General features: G+C 41.6%; 1 protein-coding gene across 2 annotated transcripts in view; it reads right to left on the bottom strand.

Moving 5' to 3' along the window:
* WDFY2 (WD repeat and FYVE domain containing 2) overlaps positions 1-17622 on the bottom strand; it is a 59841-nt gene that overhangs the window by 23620 nt on the left and 18599 nt on the right. For both annotated transcript variants that reach the window (XM_040542815.1, XM_040542823.1), the window contains exon 2: positions 3550-3617. In XM_040542815.1, coding sequence (XP_040398749.1) covers positions 3550-3617 — 68 coding nt within the window. The remainder of the gene's footprint in view (positions 1-3549; positions 3618-17622) is intronic.

The raw sequence follows: 17622 nt of genomic DNA, 5'->3' as shown, positions 1-17622 counted from the left end.
AAAAAAGAAGTCACTTCTGAGTTCCAAACCCACGTGTACATAGTCATAGCAGCATAAAGAGATTTTGCTATAATCGTTTTCCTAAGGGAATTCTTCAGTAACATTTACCCCTTGAAAAAATAACATGTCAGCACTAAGCTTATGTCCACACTAGCTACACTAATGTGGTTAAAGTGATACCAGTTGTGACCAGACTGCTGCAGCTTATGCTTTAGATGAAAATTAGACAATGACATTCAGATACTTAAGCATGTAGGCTCATTAAAAGGAGGGGTAAAATGTAAAAAACCCTAAGCTTCCAAGATGTTTAAGAGCCTTTCAAAATAATAACCATGAAAAATAATAGCACTTTGAAGGCTCTCGACTTTAATGCCTAGCTATGATTTGGATTTCAGACCAGAAAAAGATTGATGTGAACTATGACAGAGGATGGGTGGGATATTCCTGACACAGAGGTCTGGGTGTATTCTTTACCTTAAATACAGGACAAATACAGACTGATGCTCAGATTTTTGTATTTGGAAACTGAATTATGCAGGGAAAAGAAAAAATTATGTCCTTCATGCACCCAAGAGTGCGTCACCTCGATTAGAGGCTGACAGAAGTAGAAGAGAAATACAAACTCGGTGTCTGCAGTTTCAGGGACACCCCCATGAATTGCCAGAAGTGGCATAGTTTAAGAAGCATGTTTTGCTTTGCACAGTTTTTGACCTTCCTCTTCAAAACAAAGTGTTAACTATGAAAACCATCGTAAGACAGACATCATAAGATATTATCTGACTCAAACCCTAGGTCCTCTACTGTCCCTCAATAAAACCTGCAGTCGGTTCTCCATCTGAGAGAGTTTTTTTGTCTGGTCGGATTTGGGTCTTTCTGTGTGTTTTATTTTTATGCAAAGCTCATATCTACAGACTACAATGCTCTTTTGTAATTTTGTGAAAAGCAATGTTTGTTTTTTTTTCCCTCCTGTACAGATACCACCCAAAAATTTAAAGGTTACACATATATCCATGAGGAGGATTAACTTGCTCATCAGAGGTCTATTGTTAATACAGATGTTGAGACAACTCTGACATGAAGGAGAAGATTAGTCAGACTTCCAGTTCAGCTAGTTTGCCATACTGACAATATTCAGTGTGTATTTTTAAATAGGGGTTCTGCCTGTGGTGGTTTTTGAAAGCAGACCGAGTTCAACCAGTGGTTCAGCATGGCTGAATACAACCCACTCCAGCCACCGGTCTCCGTGACCATGCTCTGTGCAATGCTCCCAAAAGGCCTTTTGGTGCTCGACACTTCTGTGACACTGGCTGAGAAAGCCAGCAAAAGACCACAGAAACTATATCCACCGCAGGGTGTTTCCATTACCCTTTCTCATTGTAAAGGCTTGGCTGTGCAGCGATCTGGTTTGAACACCCACAGCTCACTCTTTCTCGAGGGCTGGAGGAAATGATCAAAAATGTGGCCAATTTGTTGTCCACAGTTTTCCGATCAGAGAAACACCCATAGGCAGGGCATGACACTGTAATTGGGGAGCCCACTTCTAAACAGAAGAAAATGTCCCTAGTCAGAAGCAATCTGCAAGCCTGATCTTTCTTGCAGCTATTTAATGGGTTTCAGTTAGAACACACTGATGGCCCCATTAGGGTGCAGAGCTTGACCAAAGCACGTGGCTGGCTCAGCCCAACACCTCATCCTTTTCACCTTCCAGAGTACCCAGGCCACAAACTCAGTTTATAAAAATTATAAAAGGGTGTGCGGGTCATGTGCCATTGTAACCAAAGTCACGAATCATGTTAATGGGGTATCTGTAGGTGGGACCGCCACTCTCACAGCTTGCCAAGCAGCACAAAGACACCACCATGGCTACTACTTATTCTTTTTTTTTTCCATAGAGAACCTCTGGGCAGTTGTTGTTCTCTAGACAACAAAAACCAATGTGAACCTAAAGCGGAGGACCATCAAAAAGGTGATCCATGCAGAAACAATCAAAACAATCATTGCCAGTCAAGTGGAAACGTGCAGAGGCTGACTTGGAGCCCTTCCTATGATTTCCAAGCTTAAAGCCACAGCTGATAACAATGTAATTGACGTTGCTCCAGTCTTTAATTATACCTGATCATTCTTAAAACCGGTGATTAATTCAGCATAACTCAAATGTCTCATGACTCAAAAATTTACCAGCCTTAAGTGAAGGAACAGTGTCAGGTGTTCAAATTCATGAAGGGACTTTAAAACAGTCCCCTTTGAGTGGGTCTGAATCTACTCAATCTTTTCCAATGTAGCTGTTATTACTGGCAATAATGCGGCCTCTCTAAGACCAGAGGAAGAGTTAACAAGATTTTAAAATGCAAGCATATGCAAAAACACCACATGGAAAAAGAGAAGCATCAATGCCTAACTGTGAGAAGAACCATTTCATAACTGTTTGACAGAGATCCACAAACTGCCACATCATTAGTTGCTTTCCAATACCTTTTTGAGTAAAATCTTGAACAGAAAATACTTTTGAGGCTTCAAATATTCTTATGAGTTTGCCCATCACCAAAGGAAAGGGATGTTCCTCTCTATTTACCAAACGAATGTTTTCTCAGGGCAGGCAGGCAAACATCAGGGCCACTCTATGGCCCCAAGCTGGTGCTGTGCTACTAAAAGTGTTTAACATTTATACCTATTAAGTATTTTATGCATCATGGAGGCAGATGCCCTTTTCCAAATCTAGCCATGTTAGCTTAAAATACTACTTTCTCCAGACAGAATACCTCAATGGGACTTGATAAATGCACCTCGATCTGTTTGATTTCTGAAGATGGGCTAACCCAGCACATTTGAAGGCGACAGAAGAATATTAGCATACTCCTGCTGTTGGTGACCTGAGGAGTTATACCTCTGCACTCAACACAGGTTATGACAGGGCAGTACTTTCTTCAACTGCCTCCTGGAAAAATGGACATTGATCTGCAGTTTCTTTTAAAGCATGAACACTCTCTTTGGGAGAGGAGGCCTACAGCAGATCATACTGAAAGGATCCATCAGGGAGACTTGGTTTTTCCACATCTAATTGCGGGGGTAAAATGATTTTGCTCCTCCACTGGAAAATCTGCCTAGTATGCCCTCTATCATATTAGCTACTGCAGGATATTAAGTTCTTATCAAATAAAACCATTTACCATTGCACTCTAATGGACTGAGCACATGAAATAGGAAGGGCAGAGTGATTTATACTGGAGACTTACAAAGCTTTATGGACTCCATTAGAGGCAGAATGCAAGCCTACATTTTGAGCTCCCACATTTGTTGATCTATGTTTGCATTACATGCTCATCCCTTGCTAGCATATTTGTGTTCTTTTGCTGCTGTAATCCCTGATGTCTCTTGGGAGCATTAGCATGCAACTTGGTAAGGCTTCACAGAAACCAAGGGGACTGTTCAAGCATTGAATTTAATATGGATTGGTAAGCTTGCAAATGGTCATAAACATTAAGCTTCATCAAAATCAGAAGAGACATTTTGTAAATACACAGTAGATAATGAATGCTTCCTTATACTTACATGGCATTGCATGGTATATGCTGGGCCAGTACTGCCCACTGTCTCTCTTCAGCCAGACACGAACAGTTCTACAAAAGAACAAACACAACGCATGTGAGGAAGAATGGAAAACTATGAAAGAAAACAAAGTGGTGGTGATGAACGTGGAAGACCATCTTCAAAACTGAATTATTTCACTAAGAACAATAAATGCACAAACTCCTACAGCAGGCCTATATATCAAGCTCAGATGGCGATGAAGGTAGCCGATTCCTTGGCATGATGCAGTACTAAGCTGAACGCTTCGTAACAGTTGGCTGCTTGGTAGCCCTCCTCTGATCCATCAATACGGAGTTACTGAAGTGCTCCAGCCTCTCCGCAAACACATCAGTGGTTTTCCTTAGCTAGAAAACTTTCCCAGGCTTTAGGTTTCTCATACTCGTATCATATTTGCAGCCCCCTGTCACTCAATCAGCATGCCCTTCGCACAGTTGAGACGTTTGTTAGTTGCTTCCTGAACCAAGGACTGAACTGATGCACCTTCCAGGTCATTAAAGATTTATTATTTCAGCTCTCAGTATCATTTACTTCTTTTGACCCAATCTCTAAAACTTCTTTCTTAATGAGACTCTCTCAAACTTAGTACATCTGCTAATTTAGTCAAAACAGGAGTACTAATAGTGTCACTAGTTAAAACAGCTGGCAGTCAGTCCCTAGTTAATCTCAGCAGTCATCTCCTGCTTGTTGCTGCACATATCACTGTCATCTCTATTTCTGGCAACTCTTACCTGCCTTACTGTTCTTCAGATCCTTATATTCACTAGTTTTAACTAGTGATTGCTCCATCTAAACCTGTATTCCATGTTTACTGATTTACACTAAATGTATTAACCTTATCTAGACAACTTAGTTATCCAAGACAGCATCAAGTTAGTGTAGCACAATGCATTTTAATCCATGCCTGTTTATTTTTTCTACCAAAGTTAGGATACAATGGTAGATACAAGAGGGATCTAAAAAACTATTATTAAATATAAGCTTTATTCTCTAGCAGCAAATCTATAACTTGCACTTGATAGTATTAAAATATATATATATATATATCAATCAAGAATGGCTCTTTCCAGTCATTGAAACACGTAGAAATAGGGGGTTATGGAGAGGACTACATTGTTATTCCTACTGTAACCTCTTTTCACTGGAAAAACAGATTTCATCCCTTTTTACCCAGTAAAAGTTTAGAGTAATACTTTAATATAATATAAATCGATCTGAAATGTTACGTGTACAAATCATGTCTGAACAGAGACGCCACGTGATAAAATAATGCAATTCAAAAACTAGTTATTTGTTCTGTCAACAAATTAGTGTGCAAACTTCAAGTTAAGGGCTACATTACTCTCTGTTCCTGGATTACATATATCCCAAATCAGTTTTCTCTTCATCGTGCCCTGAATCCAAACTGCTTTTTGAGCAGATAATTCAGAGACCTGCATATCTAGCCACCATGCAAGTTGTATCATTTTAGAAATGTCTTGTTTGTACACTTCAACAATGTATGTGGCCCTAAAAAATAATATTCCACTGGGTCAGCAAGCCCCATTGTTAGAAAGCTCTCACAATTGCTCAAAACATACAAAATTCAGTGTAATTGCTTCCTAACTGCAATGTCCTTTTGGAAATAAACACATCAGCAGGTCTGAAGGAAAACTACCAATACTTTTTCATCAGCTGCTAACAATACCATTGTACTGTTGATAGCGAGAGGACCAAATCCTCCTGTCACTCCTTGCTTTAGACACGCCATCCTCCTGCGGCCGTGCCCCAGGTTTGGGACGTGTCCAGCACAGCCTGCTGAGAAGGTCCCGGTGATTCGGGAATTGGATCAGCAATTGTTTCACAAATGGATGAGCTCTCACCAATGCGTTTATCCTCCACAACCAAGTTTATTGTGAGAATGAACATGCACGCACAAAAAAATAATGGGATGAATCACAGGGAACTGAAATAACTCGATTTGAAACTGCCTTGAGGAAATGCACCGATACCCTGTGAGAGACCCATCTTTCTCAGCCATCCCAGTCCATATATTCAGTGCCACTGGTTTCCAAAATCCCAGGCTTAGATAAGGTTGCCTCTCCTTTCCACTTTAAGGTTCTGGCAAATAATAAATCTGGGGGCTATGACATATTACATAATATTTAACTTGTTAAAAAAAAAAGTGGCAAGAGATAAAAAATCAAATTTATTTGCAAAAATAGCAATAATTTGGATGCTTTGGTGCTTGTGTTTTTGTTTTTGAAACTGTACCCACTGTAGACTTACTGTTTAATTTGACAATCATGTCACGGTTAAGACTGTTAACCAACTTATACTGAAACAAAAAATATTTTCTGCCTACATTAAAAAATGCAATAACTGGTGGAGGTTCCTTGTTAAGAGTGAAACTGCTTTTACTAGTGTATGCCTCTTCTGTAGGCACATAGTAAATTCATTCCATTACATAGTCAAATGTATTTCTATTCAGTGACTGCTCATATAAAATGAGAAAAAAATATTGTAAGAACAAAGAGTATGAAAAGATGTTATCTTCCTCTAAGGTGTCTGAAAGGGAACATAATCAGCAAGTCAGTTCATGTAATTCATTACAGAAATGCTCATCTTCCCAGCAAATCGTTTTAAATAAAGAAAAACAAAAGGTCTTGTAAACAATTTATTTTTTAAATTAAGGATGATTACTATTCATAGCTTCAAAACAACTATTTAAAAGTTATGTTAAGTATTATAACAGACTTCTAATACCTATGTATAAGCAGATACAGAAATATAAAAATCTTCACATCAGAAAATGATGAATCATAACTTTCTTCTCTTAGATGACTGGATTAGGTAAAGACTTGTATTGAAAGAGGAAAAACTGACCTCGGTTCATTAATCTTTTCTGGGTAATTGACATTTTTCGCAAAGTAGGCTCAGGCTGAAGAACAAACAGCACCAACAACTGAAGCTAGAAGAAGCCCTTAGAAGGGAGCATCTTTTTTTCAGCTCAAGTTCTGCACGTTTTTGTATACCTCTCAATAAAATACTACCCAGTAGATGTGAAAGCCTGATCTTTTGAAGGTTTTAAAGAATGCAAAGAAAAAATGTGTGAATGAAAACATCCTTTTTTTTTATACGGATATATAGAATGAAGAGTACTTGCTAGCTGCATGGTTATTGGACTGCAACCCAGCACCCACCCAGGTCAGGATCCATCCTTCAACCGCTCTAGAGTGATTCAATTGGCATCACCATGGAAATGAATTGCCCCTTCATTTTGTTGCCAGTGAATTGGCTCGGAAAGATTTTTTTGAACCTGTCAAATCAATGGATACTCTTCTGCCACTTTTATAAAAGAGATGATTTATTTTTAAATGAGCCAGGCTACGCAGAAGTAATCCTACCGTGCAAAAGACGGGTTTAGTCTTTGTATATTAATGGGATGTGAAAATGCATATTTTAAAAATTGCTTTTTCTCTGTTATACTTGAGAGCAGGTGTCTCGAGTCCAGGTTACTGTGGTGGTACTAGCAGGTCTCAAACGCCCTGCTCGGCTGTGCACATGTGCAGGAGTTGGGCTTTACCTGCTTGGTGCTAGTCATGGTGCTGCTGAGGAGGTGCTTACATCTACAGCAACACGCATACCTCAGCGTAGGAGCTCTGAGCTTCATCACCTACAAAAACTGATACAATTACTTGTACGTACCATGGTATCTTCTTTCGGATAAATACATTTTGCCCAGTCTGTGCATTCAGGCTGCAGTGTCCTCCACAAAACTCTGCACAATGCTACCGGTCAGGATGCAAAACTTTCTCCTCGATCCCTATTCTGGCCAGAGGTCCTCGTCAGCTCACTGCTGGAAGGCTGCCTGTCACTTGGAGCTGCGGAGCTGAGCCTCTGGGACTGACCCCCAGGCAGGGCTCTTGGATTTCATTTAGTGGTTGCCTTGGGTGAGGGCAAGGTAAAAAACAAATACTGGTGCTGCAAGCAGTATTGCCACATCGTACATGTCTAAGCACTGTCCCTGGATGTTTGCATGTTGGAGACCCAGTGCCACCATTACCTAGAGAAACGAGTTATCCTGTCCTCTCCAGTTCTCCAGAATACCCAGAGAAACACTGGCTCCAGCCATACAGATACAGGCTGTGGGTACAGAAATGCAGGTATTGGTTTTATTTAACAGATCCCACCTCTCCTCTTTGTGAACATTTTTCTTCCTTGCTCCTGCCTTTTTTAAACATCTCTGTTCACGGAGATGCACACGTGTGATGCACCATTGCCTTCCTGCCCCAGGGACATGCTGGCTGCCAGCTGTGCAAAAGAGCAGGGGCAGCCTTTACCCCATACTATTTACTATAATATTTGTAGGTATTCCTGGGCCTCAGGAAGGCATTTTGAATAGCATTTTAACATACCCTTCATCATTGTTTATACATTAGATTGTATATATGTGTATATAAATAAAATGTATGTGTGTATATATATATAATATGTATATATATATAAAATACAAATATATACAATCTATACACGATTGTATATATGTGTATTATATATCTTAGTGATATGATTTAGTGGAGAACTTGTTAGTGTTAGGTCAGAGGTTGGACTAGGTGATCTTGGAGGTCTCTTCCAACCTGGATGATTCTGTGATTCTGTGATTTTCAAACCTCCTGTCTTACTAAAGGGCTGAGAAGGAAGAGGTAAGCATCAGACCCAACACAAGGTATGGACTGAGCTATATTCCCATTTGTAGTGAGTGCCTAGCAGAGGAAATTTTAACCTGTCACCTTCTAAGGCGTCAGGCTCATCCAGAGATCAAAGCCTGCCCTGTTGCTGCTCTTTGGAAAGGGAGGGAGGTCATCGGTGTTAATGACATTACATGGTTAAAAATAAAGGCATCCCCTTCTGCCAGCTGTCCTAACCACAGAGCTGATTTAACCCACTTACAGACAAGTTTGCAAACAGGGAAACGATCTATTCTGGAAATTTCTGGAAATTTCTTTAAAACTTGTAGCTAGATATTTAACTGGCAGAACACAGGAGAAGAGTTTAGCATAAAATTATATCCAGGGTTAGTGCTATCTGTGAAGTTTTCTGTGTGCCTAGCAGAGTATCAGCACATATTCCCACCATCAGTATTTTAAGTTTTCTTTAGTGTTGAAACAAAAAACTAAAAATACTACCTGTTCCTAGATATCCAGTAATAGACAATTTAGGAGTATTCAAAAGCCACACCTCTGGAAAAAAAAAAATCTGGACTGGAAACAGCAAAACTTTATCTGCTGTCATTAAATAAACATGACAATAGTAGTATTCAAAAATCCAAGCACAGCACTGACAGTTTTACTGCCTTTAACAGACAGACATTGTCATTAGAAGCAAGATAAAGAAAAATATTTAACCACTGCACTAAAGATATTGCAGCATTATAACCCTCTCCTCCCCCCCGACTTCTCCAGGGGCTTTTGTGGGCGTGAGATGTGAAGAGCTTCTGGCTCCTGTCAGTTAATGATACGAGCCACTACTGGGGTTTTCTGAAACAATAAAAAGACCTTTCATGTTTAGTGGCAGCTCATGGACCAATGCCAGTTGCCGGGACCAGTGACAGAGAGTTTCATTTCTGATAGATTTTGCAAGATGTGAAAGCAAAAGCCAAAACCAGAACTGATTTCCAAAGCAGCCTGTGTTTCAGGGAAAACAGAAAGAATTTCAATAGCTGAGAGCCAAAACCTCAGGCACCAGGAGGAATATATCTTATTGACCCTCAATCCTCTTGTCTTTCTGGAAGGAAAACAAACCCCACAAAACCCCCCCAACACTTCCACCACCATCCCAGTGAAGCACACGACTGTCCCTCGCAGGCTCACCCATTTTGGTCCTCATGAAGACCATCACACAACTCTGATGGATGGTTCTGCAGGAACCATACAACACTGGGGCACATTTCATGTTCCGATTCATTTTCACTGGTTTTGTTAAACAAACGTGATTTAAACTGAACTCATCAAGGTTTACTAACTGGACTCTTTCTAAGAGTATGTTATGGTGTACAGCTATTCATCCCTGTAGATCTGTTATAGGTCCTTTCATAATAAAAGGGCAGGTTTGGTTTCTAAAATGTAGTGCAAGAAACACTGGTTCAGGAAAAGGAGACAGCGGGTGGGAGAAAGATAAAAGTTTTGGAAAGCTGGCTTTATTTCAGGTCTGGTTTTAGAGAGAGGTTCTCGCAGACCTGACTACAGAAATGCATTTTGAGAAGATACAGTATCTTTGTTGCAAACTCCATCTGTAACTCAGTCATCAGGCTTCCTATTAAACAAAAGACTTTCGAGCAGCAATAATTGCACTCATTACTCTGTGTGCCTCCTACCCCGCAACAAAGCTGTAGGAGTGGTAAAACCTGGGCCAACTCCCCGCAGCCAGCACCTTGAACATCCTCCTGGTGTATCCAAACTCCCACCACCATGGCCACCAGTCCAGCCATCCTTGTGCACAGAACTGTTCTCAGCACCAAAGAAATGCAACCACTGCTGGGGAGCCGAAGCAAAGAAATGCTGTGCACAGTCCTAGAGGTGAAGAGCTGGATGTGTTAGAAGTAGCACAGGGATCAGCTCTGCCAGGGAAAGGACTCTGATGACTCCTTCAATGTTCAAGCACACAGTGAACCCCATGCAGTGATATAAAACCCCACTGCCACAATTTTTGTCCATACCCAGGCTAGCAGAGAAATTTTTAGGGCCACAATGATGATACAGGGCCTGGAGCATCTTCCCTATAAGGAAAGGCTGAGAGACCTGGGTCTGTTCAGCCTGGAGAAAAGAAGACTGAGAGGGGATCTTATTAATGTTTACAAATACCTGAAGTGTGGGAGACAGAGGAATTTGGCCAACCTCTTTTCAGTGGTCTGTGGGGACAGGACAAGGGGCAGTGGCCACAAAATGGAGCACAGGAAGTTCCGCACCAAGATGCGAAAGAACTTCTTCACGGTGAGGGAGACGGAGCCCTGGAACAGGCTGCCCAGGGAGGTTGTGGAGTCTCCTTCTCTGGAGATATTCAAGGCCCGTCTGGATGCCTACCTGGGCAGCCTGCTCTAGGGAACCTGCTTTGGCAGGGGGGTTGGACCCGATGATTTCTTGAGGTCCCTTCCAACCCCTACAATTCTGTGATTTTTAGGTGAGGCTCATCACTACAGCCCTACAGCCTGGTGCAAAGAGTAGGGTTGGGTAGAAATGGCCGAGGGGATTTAGTCAAGCACTCGGTTTGACTACCAGCTGGTGGCAATGAATGTGATTTCTTCTACCTTTGATGATTCTCCTTATGAAATATAAATAGCTTTATTAAATCTTTGTTTTCCTTGCTGTGAATGTCTCCTGCTTCATGCATTCCCAGTAACTAGCATAATTTCTTGCCATGGACCACAGCAAGACCCTGGATCCCACAAAATCAGAAGACATATGTTTTATGAAACTTTTGGTCATGAATAATCTCATTTTGAGCCAACATCTGCTGAGAAGACGGGGAATGAACTACTCAAGAGTTTTGCAAAGTAAGCTCAGAGGTTATTGACCTTGCAAAGCACTTTGCTAGTTCCTCTCCCCTCAGGAGGGAAGCAACAGAAGAGTCCTGGAATGAAGCTCTGTGCTGAAGTGCACTTGGAAGAAAACTGCAGACTTTAAGTACTGTACATCCACCACCTATCTTCAGAAAAAACACACTGCACAAAACAGCGTGCCAAGCAAGCAGGCAGATGTATCAAAAGGTGGGATTTTTTCACACAATGTTCTGTTTGAAGGGATTCGAGCCATTTTCAAGAACAGCTGCAACTCACACTCAGATGACACAATATTCTACCTCAAAGCTTGCTTTTCAAGATATTTCCCCATTTAATTCATGCTGCTGTAAACCAAATGCAAATGCATATTGCATAATAGGGAAAATTTCAGAGTTTTGGTAGGTTATATGCAACCATGGAATTACGTATCACAGAAAAAATTAAGACTATCAGCGGTACTTAGACCTGAGAAAGAGACACCTCTTTATTTTACACAATTCAGTTTACAAAGAAGTTTGTTGGTTCTTTTTTTTGTTGTTGTTATTTTGTGGAAAGTGTCTCCTTCATTTTCTAGTCAATCTCAGGAGAAGTGGATTTTTATTACTCAGGAAAAAAATGATAGCAACATGACAGTTTTTCTACTCAGCTGTGAAAGTGTTTCCAGCCATTTTTCAGCTTTCTGGACAACGAGCAGCGCAGTTCAGTGATTTTTCCAGTTACTGGAGCATGTATGCCTGGAAGCTGTGTGTGCTCTGCTGTTCAGGCACTGGACCAAAATCAGATTCTGACCGGTTTCCACTGCAGAGAATATGGGCAAGTAAAGACTGACCAAAATGGACTCAAAGTCACAACCACAGAGAAGTAATATGTTATGTTGAGGTTATCAGCGCAAAGTTCAGGATGCAGAGCTGCCTCAGGTCTTCAGCAGCTCCACAGAAGCACTGTAAATCACATATCACATGAAGCAGTGCAGTGACTACACCACATTCCTGCATAAATGCTGTACGGAAACTAATTTTATCTGCTAATGCAGGTAAATGCAGGGCTGAAGTTCTCAGTAAGCATCAGCCTACAGCTTGGGAAACCATTCAACACAAAGTTTTATATCACGCTTGAATTCTTTTCCAGCAAAGTTTCAGAATTAACTCCCTCATTAAGGCCTGTGCATCAATCTTCCTTACAGGTCTTTGGGGGAAACAAAATGAATTTCATCACTCACTCACCCACAGATCTCCCCCCTCCGCATCCCACTGAATGATTTTCTTCCAGATCAGATGCAGTTTTGGTGCTTCTTGCTCTGATCGATTCCTGTTTGCATTTGGGAAGCATAAACACACAACCTTTTGAAGGTAATCACATTGGATAATTTAATTATTTCAACCCAATTACTTTCACCTCCTTCCCACATTCAAACGTCTAAGTAATGGAAGTTATTAGAAAGATCCTCATTAGATTAGAACAGAGGCCTGCTACGCAATAAGAGACTCAGTGGAACCGCGCTAAAAATACCTGGAGGATCAGTGATTTGCAAGAAAGCAAGCTTCCAACTCTCCTCTACACTCCCCATGAAGCAAGAGGTGAAGAATAAGAATCTACCAGGTGATCAGCCTGCTTCTACACTGCCCTGCAGGAACACCTCTCCAGCAGGTGTTTTTTTTTCCTTCAGAGCTTCTATGAGCTGTCAACTGAGTTAATGATCAATTTTAAGGTCGTCATCTATGCATGCTTCACTCTGAAAAAACAAATTCATTACACAACAAATTTAAAATAAGATGCTTTTAAATCTTTACAGAGAAAGCTGGATATACCCACTTCAATATACACACCATCAGCATTACGCTTCTAAGAAATAGTATTTGTGTATGGGCTACAGGGAGAAGATTGATATTTGATCGCAAGGACTCAGTGTCCCTAGTTGAAATTTATAACAGAAATGACTGACAGATGGGGCAGAAAGAATTGCCTCAGTTTTACCCTTCATTCCCATTCTGCTCTGAAATGATACCACAGCATCAGTGAGAAAACAGCACAGCACCTGAGAGGAGAGATGAGCGCTGAAGAACAAAGCTTGCAGGTAATAAAGGGATATGGAGGAAGACGAGAGATCCTGGCTCAAACAGCCATACCCTTAGGCCTCAATTTATTTTTCATATAAATGTTTCCCTTGGTTAACTATACAGTGCAGCACATGGTGAATTATGTATTTACTGCGGGGGAAGGAACCCACAGTTCCACTTCCACAGGATGATGCTCTCTCAGCATTTTAATTTCTGGGTGTAAGTCATCTGCATCATCTGTTGCAAAAGAGTAAATTAAGTTGAGAACTACTTCACCACTTCTTGAAGGATATTTTATGTATTAAACAGAGTATGACCATTTATTGCAGACAGTTGAGAATACTAGTGTAAGCGTACCAGAAATAGGGGTCTGGCCTCTAAAAGAGGAGAGCACAACAAAGTTGTAGGGGAAAACCTGTTTCCATGAGTTTCTTAGATTTCAAGAACAGCATCAATCATACGCTGGCACAAACAAACTCCTTTTCAATCCAGGAGCTTTTAGTCCTAACACCCACATAGCTCCCATTAAAGTTGTTATCTCCCAATTCACACATGTATTTCTGTCACTTTATGAACTTTCACTTTAACTAACCATTTTTTCTGGTTTTGTTCTCTGTGCAAAAAAGAACACCCCTACACCTACACTATACAGGTAAGTTCCTTAGTCAACAAATGTGACCAGCTGATTGTCCCATGTGGCTGTAGATGCTGAAGGCTTACTGAAATGCCCTCTGTAAGAACAGCTGGGCTCTGTTTTTCACATAGTGATGAACAATCATGGCACTGTTTTTCCAGAGACAGCCAACACATCTTCCTGGAATGCGTTTGCCTGCTCTGCACCACACCAAGATGCCTCTGGAAATGTTGTCCTTGGGGCATCAAGGACTTTCTGCAGTCCCCCCATTTCCAGTTTGTCCAGTTTACCATTGAACTTGAACCATGATTCACAGGTGATAAAATGTTCCCTCAGCTTTTCTGCTCGTTGCTGCTTCATTCTCAGGGCAGCCTGACTCAGAGATGTTTTCACTGTCCTTGCACAAACCCAAAAAGCTCCTACCTGCTTTGGTCTGCCAGAGGAGGCAAGAAGCTCCGATCAGCAGCACAGCTTTGGCTGGGGACTCAAGTGATCATCTGGGAACGAAAGAAACAAGCCCAGCACCTTCAGTGCCAGCAAAAAGGAACAGAGAAAGCCAGGCGAAGCAATACAAACCCAAACCAGTCCTAAAGGGTTTGCTCTTCAGCTGCAAAGGAACTGCAGCCCTCAAGTGCCATGCCAGGTGTTCTCAGATTTCTCCTTCGCATACAGACTGAAAAGTGCCTTGTGAGGTGTGAGCAAAGCCCAGACCTCTGCGTGTGTAATTCAGAGGTGATTTGACACTGAGGGTTTAGCAGGCAGTCACAGCTTGTCACCTCAGCATTCCCACGAGGGCTGTGTGCAGGAATGGAAAACAACACAAGTAAACAGAAACTTTTTAAACCTGTACTGCAAGACTGAACATCCCACCTTAAACTTTAGATGTTACTATTTAAAAAAAATAAATCAATTTCAAACATGCAATGCCTCTTCACATCCAGACACCTCTTTCATATAGCCACACTGCAGCTTTCCCACCCTGCAGTCTTCCATTTCATAGTGAGCTAATTTTATTTTATCACCTTTGAAGTTAGTTAACTGCTAAGTTCACGGAACATCCTCCTGCTCTTGGGTTACAAGATTAGAAGTTTGTTGTCCCCACTATCTCCATATGTTAGTTGCTACGTATAGTCCTATGATTTCTTATATGCTTTCTCTCTAATGTAATTGATCTTTCCAGTCTCTTGGGAAGGCTGTTCTTGTGTCCCGTTCTCCTCACCTGTCTTCCAATCCCTCTACCAGGGCAATATCCAGTCTGAACTGGCATCTTCTGTATCAGACACAGCAATCCAGACACAGACAAACCTGCTGAATTTTAAGAACTTTATCTTTCTTCTCTTTATCCATCTCCCCCCTCCCTTATGTACCCCAGCAGTGTTTGCTTATTTGACAGCAGCTGCACATGTTTTTTTATTCAGACCTGAATAATTTAAAAACTTACAACATATGGACGAAAGAAAAAGAAAGATATATTTATCAACATTAGATTCTCTCTGCAATACACTGTCATCCACTCGCTATGTTCTCCCACAGTTCTTCCCAACTCCCCGGTCCCAATCAGCTTATCTGCTAATTTGGGGCAGATGACTGGTCCGGACTGCATTAGGCTGGCAAGAAACAGAGGATTCACCAGCTACAGCCCCAAGGGGCAATCCCAGAGCCACATGTTCCTTGCAAGAAAGGTGGAAAGAAAATAAGAAATGAGAGCAACAGGCAGAGGCAATCACATACCAGGGAAAACCTTGACGGTATACATCATGTTTTCTCCTTGTAAAGATGAGCCCAGAAAGCAAAGTCTGTTGCATAAGCATAAGGAGGACACAAGACCAACTCCACCATCAGGTCTGGAAACATACGTCATTTAAACATGTGAAATGGTGCAATGCATTACAGTGCAGCTTTGTAAAGATGTCTGGAGGAACTGTCTATTGACAGGAGGCCACTGCTTGGGTGGCTGTTACCCCTCCACCAAACCAATTACACCTGCAGCAGCTCCAGTTCGTTTATCTGATTGCTACCTTACAGGTAACTACAGCTTTGCACTGAGACAGCTTCCTGTTCACAGCAAAACCATTAAACATTATTAAAGCCTCCCTGCACCTCGTTACTTTTTTTACTACTTACTACACCTTGTAATCTGCACTGTGTTACTACTGTACTCTCCTGATTTATTTTTCTCTAGAGGGTTACAAGAAGACTCCTCTGCAGTTCCTGTCCAGATGCTGTCTCTGCTTGTATTCTCCAGGTCTTGATTGCTGCCATTCACTGGGGAAGTACTGGTCTTATCTTGGAAGAAACAGATTTGAGGTCTCAAGATAAAATCAGCTCTGAAAATCTTCCTCTTTGTTTTGCAGCCCTTCACATTTAAATCTTATTCCAAGCTAATAAAAAAGGCAACATCTTGAAGTTCAAAAGTAAAAAGTTCTTACAAGGGCATGCTACTGGGTGTGGGGATAACAATAAAGGTGTTAATATTTATATATTGCAAGGAATCAGGTATTTGAGGCAGAGCACTTCAAAGCAAGGACTTTCAGCTTCATTGCTGATTTAGCTCCTGAGCAATTACACATTTTCATGGGAAATCTGATCCACTTTTCCCATCCTGAATAAAGACAAGGTTCCTCACCAGAAAGCTTACTTTCAGTAAGCTCCCTTCCCAACATGTCCAAATTCAGACAGATACGGATTCTTGAACTCACACAAAAACGCTGAGAGCTAACAGATACACAGTTTACAACAAATGCAAACTACTTCAAAACACATGGCATGGAGCTGGCCTATAACAGCAGCACAGCACATCATCAGCTGTGCAACGCTGTAAGAGGCAGCACACATCATCCATAGCATGGTCAGCGTGGTGCCATGCCTGTTACTGCTATTAACAAACTAGGCAGTCCTCTTGAAAGAAAAGTAGAGATTGAAGACACTGAGCTATTTTACTAGCAACTGGAGGATGACTTGTATGATTTCTTTTTAGGAAAGGGCAACGTGGCGTAAAACAAGACAAATACACAACACAGATCTTTGGGTTAAGAAATATTTTCATGGTGGCTAGAATTACATGAAGAGATGTTGCATGCAGATGAACACAGCTTGTTCCACACCACTTTACTCAGAGATGTTGCCTTCCAGCAGAAGACTACTAGTTAGCACAGAAATGCAAAGAAAAGTGCCCGAAGTAATGACACGGGCTATTTGAGAGCCATCAAAACCAGGGGATAGCAGCACATTGAAACGGACCTGATCCATCACTGACCTTGCCAGAGGACACCAGATTTTAAGTGGTAATGCAAGGTAGAAGCCAGCTAGAGACCACCCAGTGGGCGAGTCAATCCTGGTGTTAGTTAAAGCACAAAATCAGCTCACAGCATCTGCTGGGGGAAAAATGAGCTGAGAGGAGGTAAAGGCAGTGAATATGGGAAGGGTACTTTACGATTCTGCTGCCTTGCAGGTTCAGCACTGCCTGAAAAACTAAGTCAGGTTTGTAATTCTGGCTCAGCTCTTCACAGATCAGACAGGATTGCTTCTTAAGTGGAGGGCACGGGGGAGAGGAACAGCTTTCCCTGCAGACAGCTAAGCTACCGTGCAAAAATACTGAGAGGATACAGCCAGTTATCTCAAGCCAGGAGATGTGCTTCCCACAAGCTTAAACAACACCCTTTTGGTTTCAAAATCCATGCACGTTCTGCTGTACCGAGCAGTCCCTCCTCCCTCTCTTCTGCTCTGGCATTTGAGTCATGCTGAAGACATCCAGGTGAAACAACCTGACGGTCCGGTCAGCCTCTTCCACATTTCATAACTAACACGAG

This window comes from Cygnus olor, chromosome 1 (assembly GCF_009769625.2).
Source record: "Cygnus olor isolate bCygOlo1 chromosome 1, bCygOlo1.pri.v2, whole genome shotgun sequence".
Taxonomy (NCBI): domain Eukaryota; kingdom Metazoa; phylum Chordata; class Aves; order Anseriformes; family Anatidae; genus Cygnus; species Cygnus olor.
Note: the sequence above shows the minus strand (reverse complement) of the source record. Positions and strands in the feature narration are given on the sequence as shown.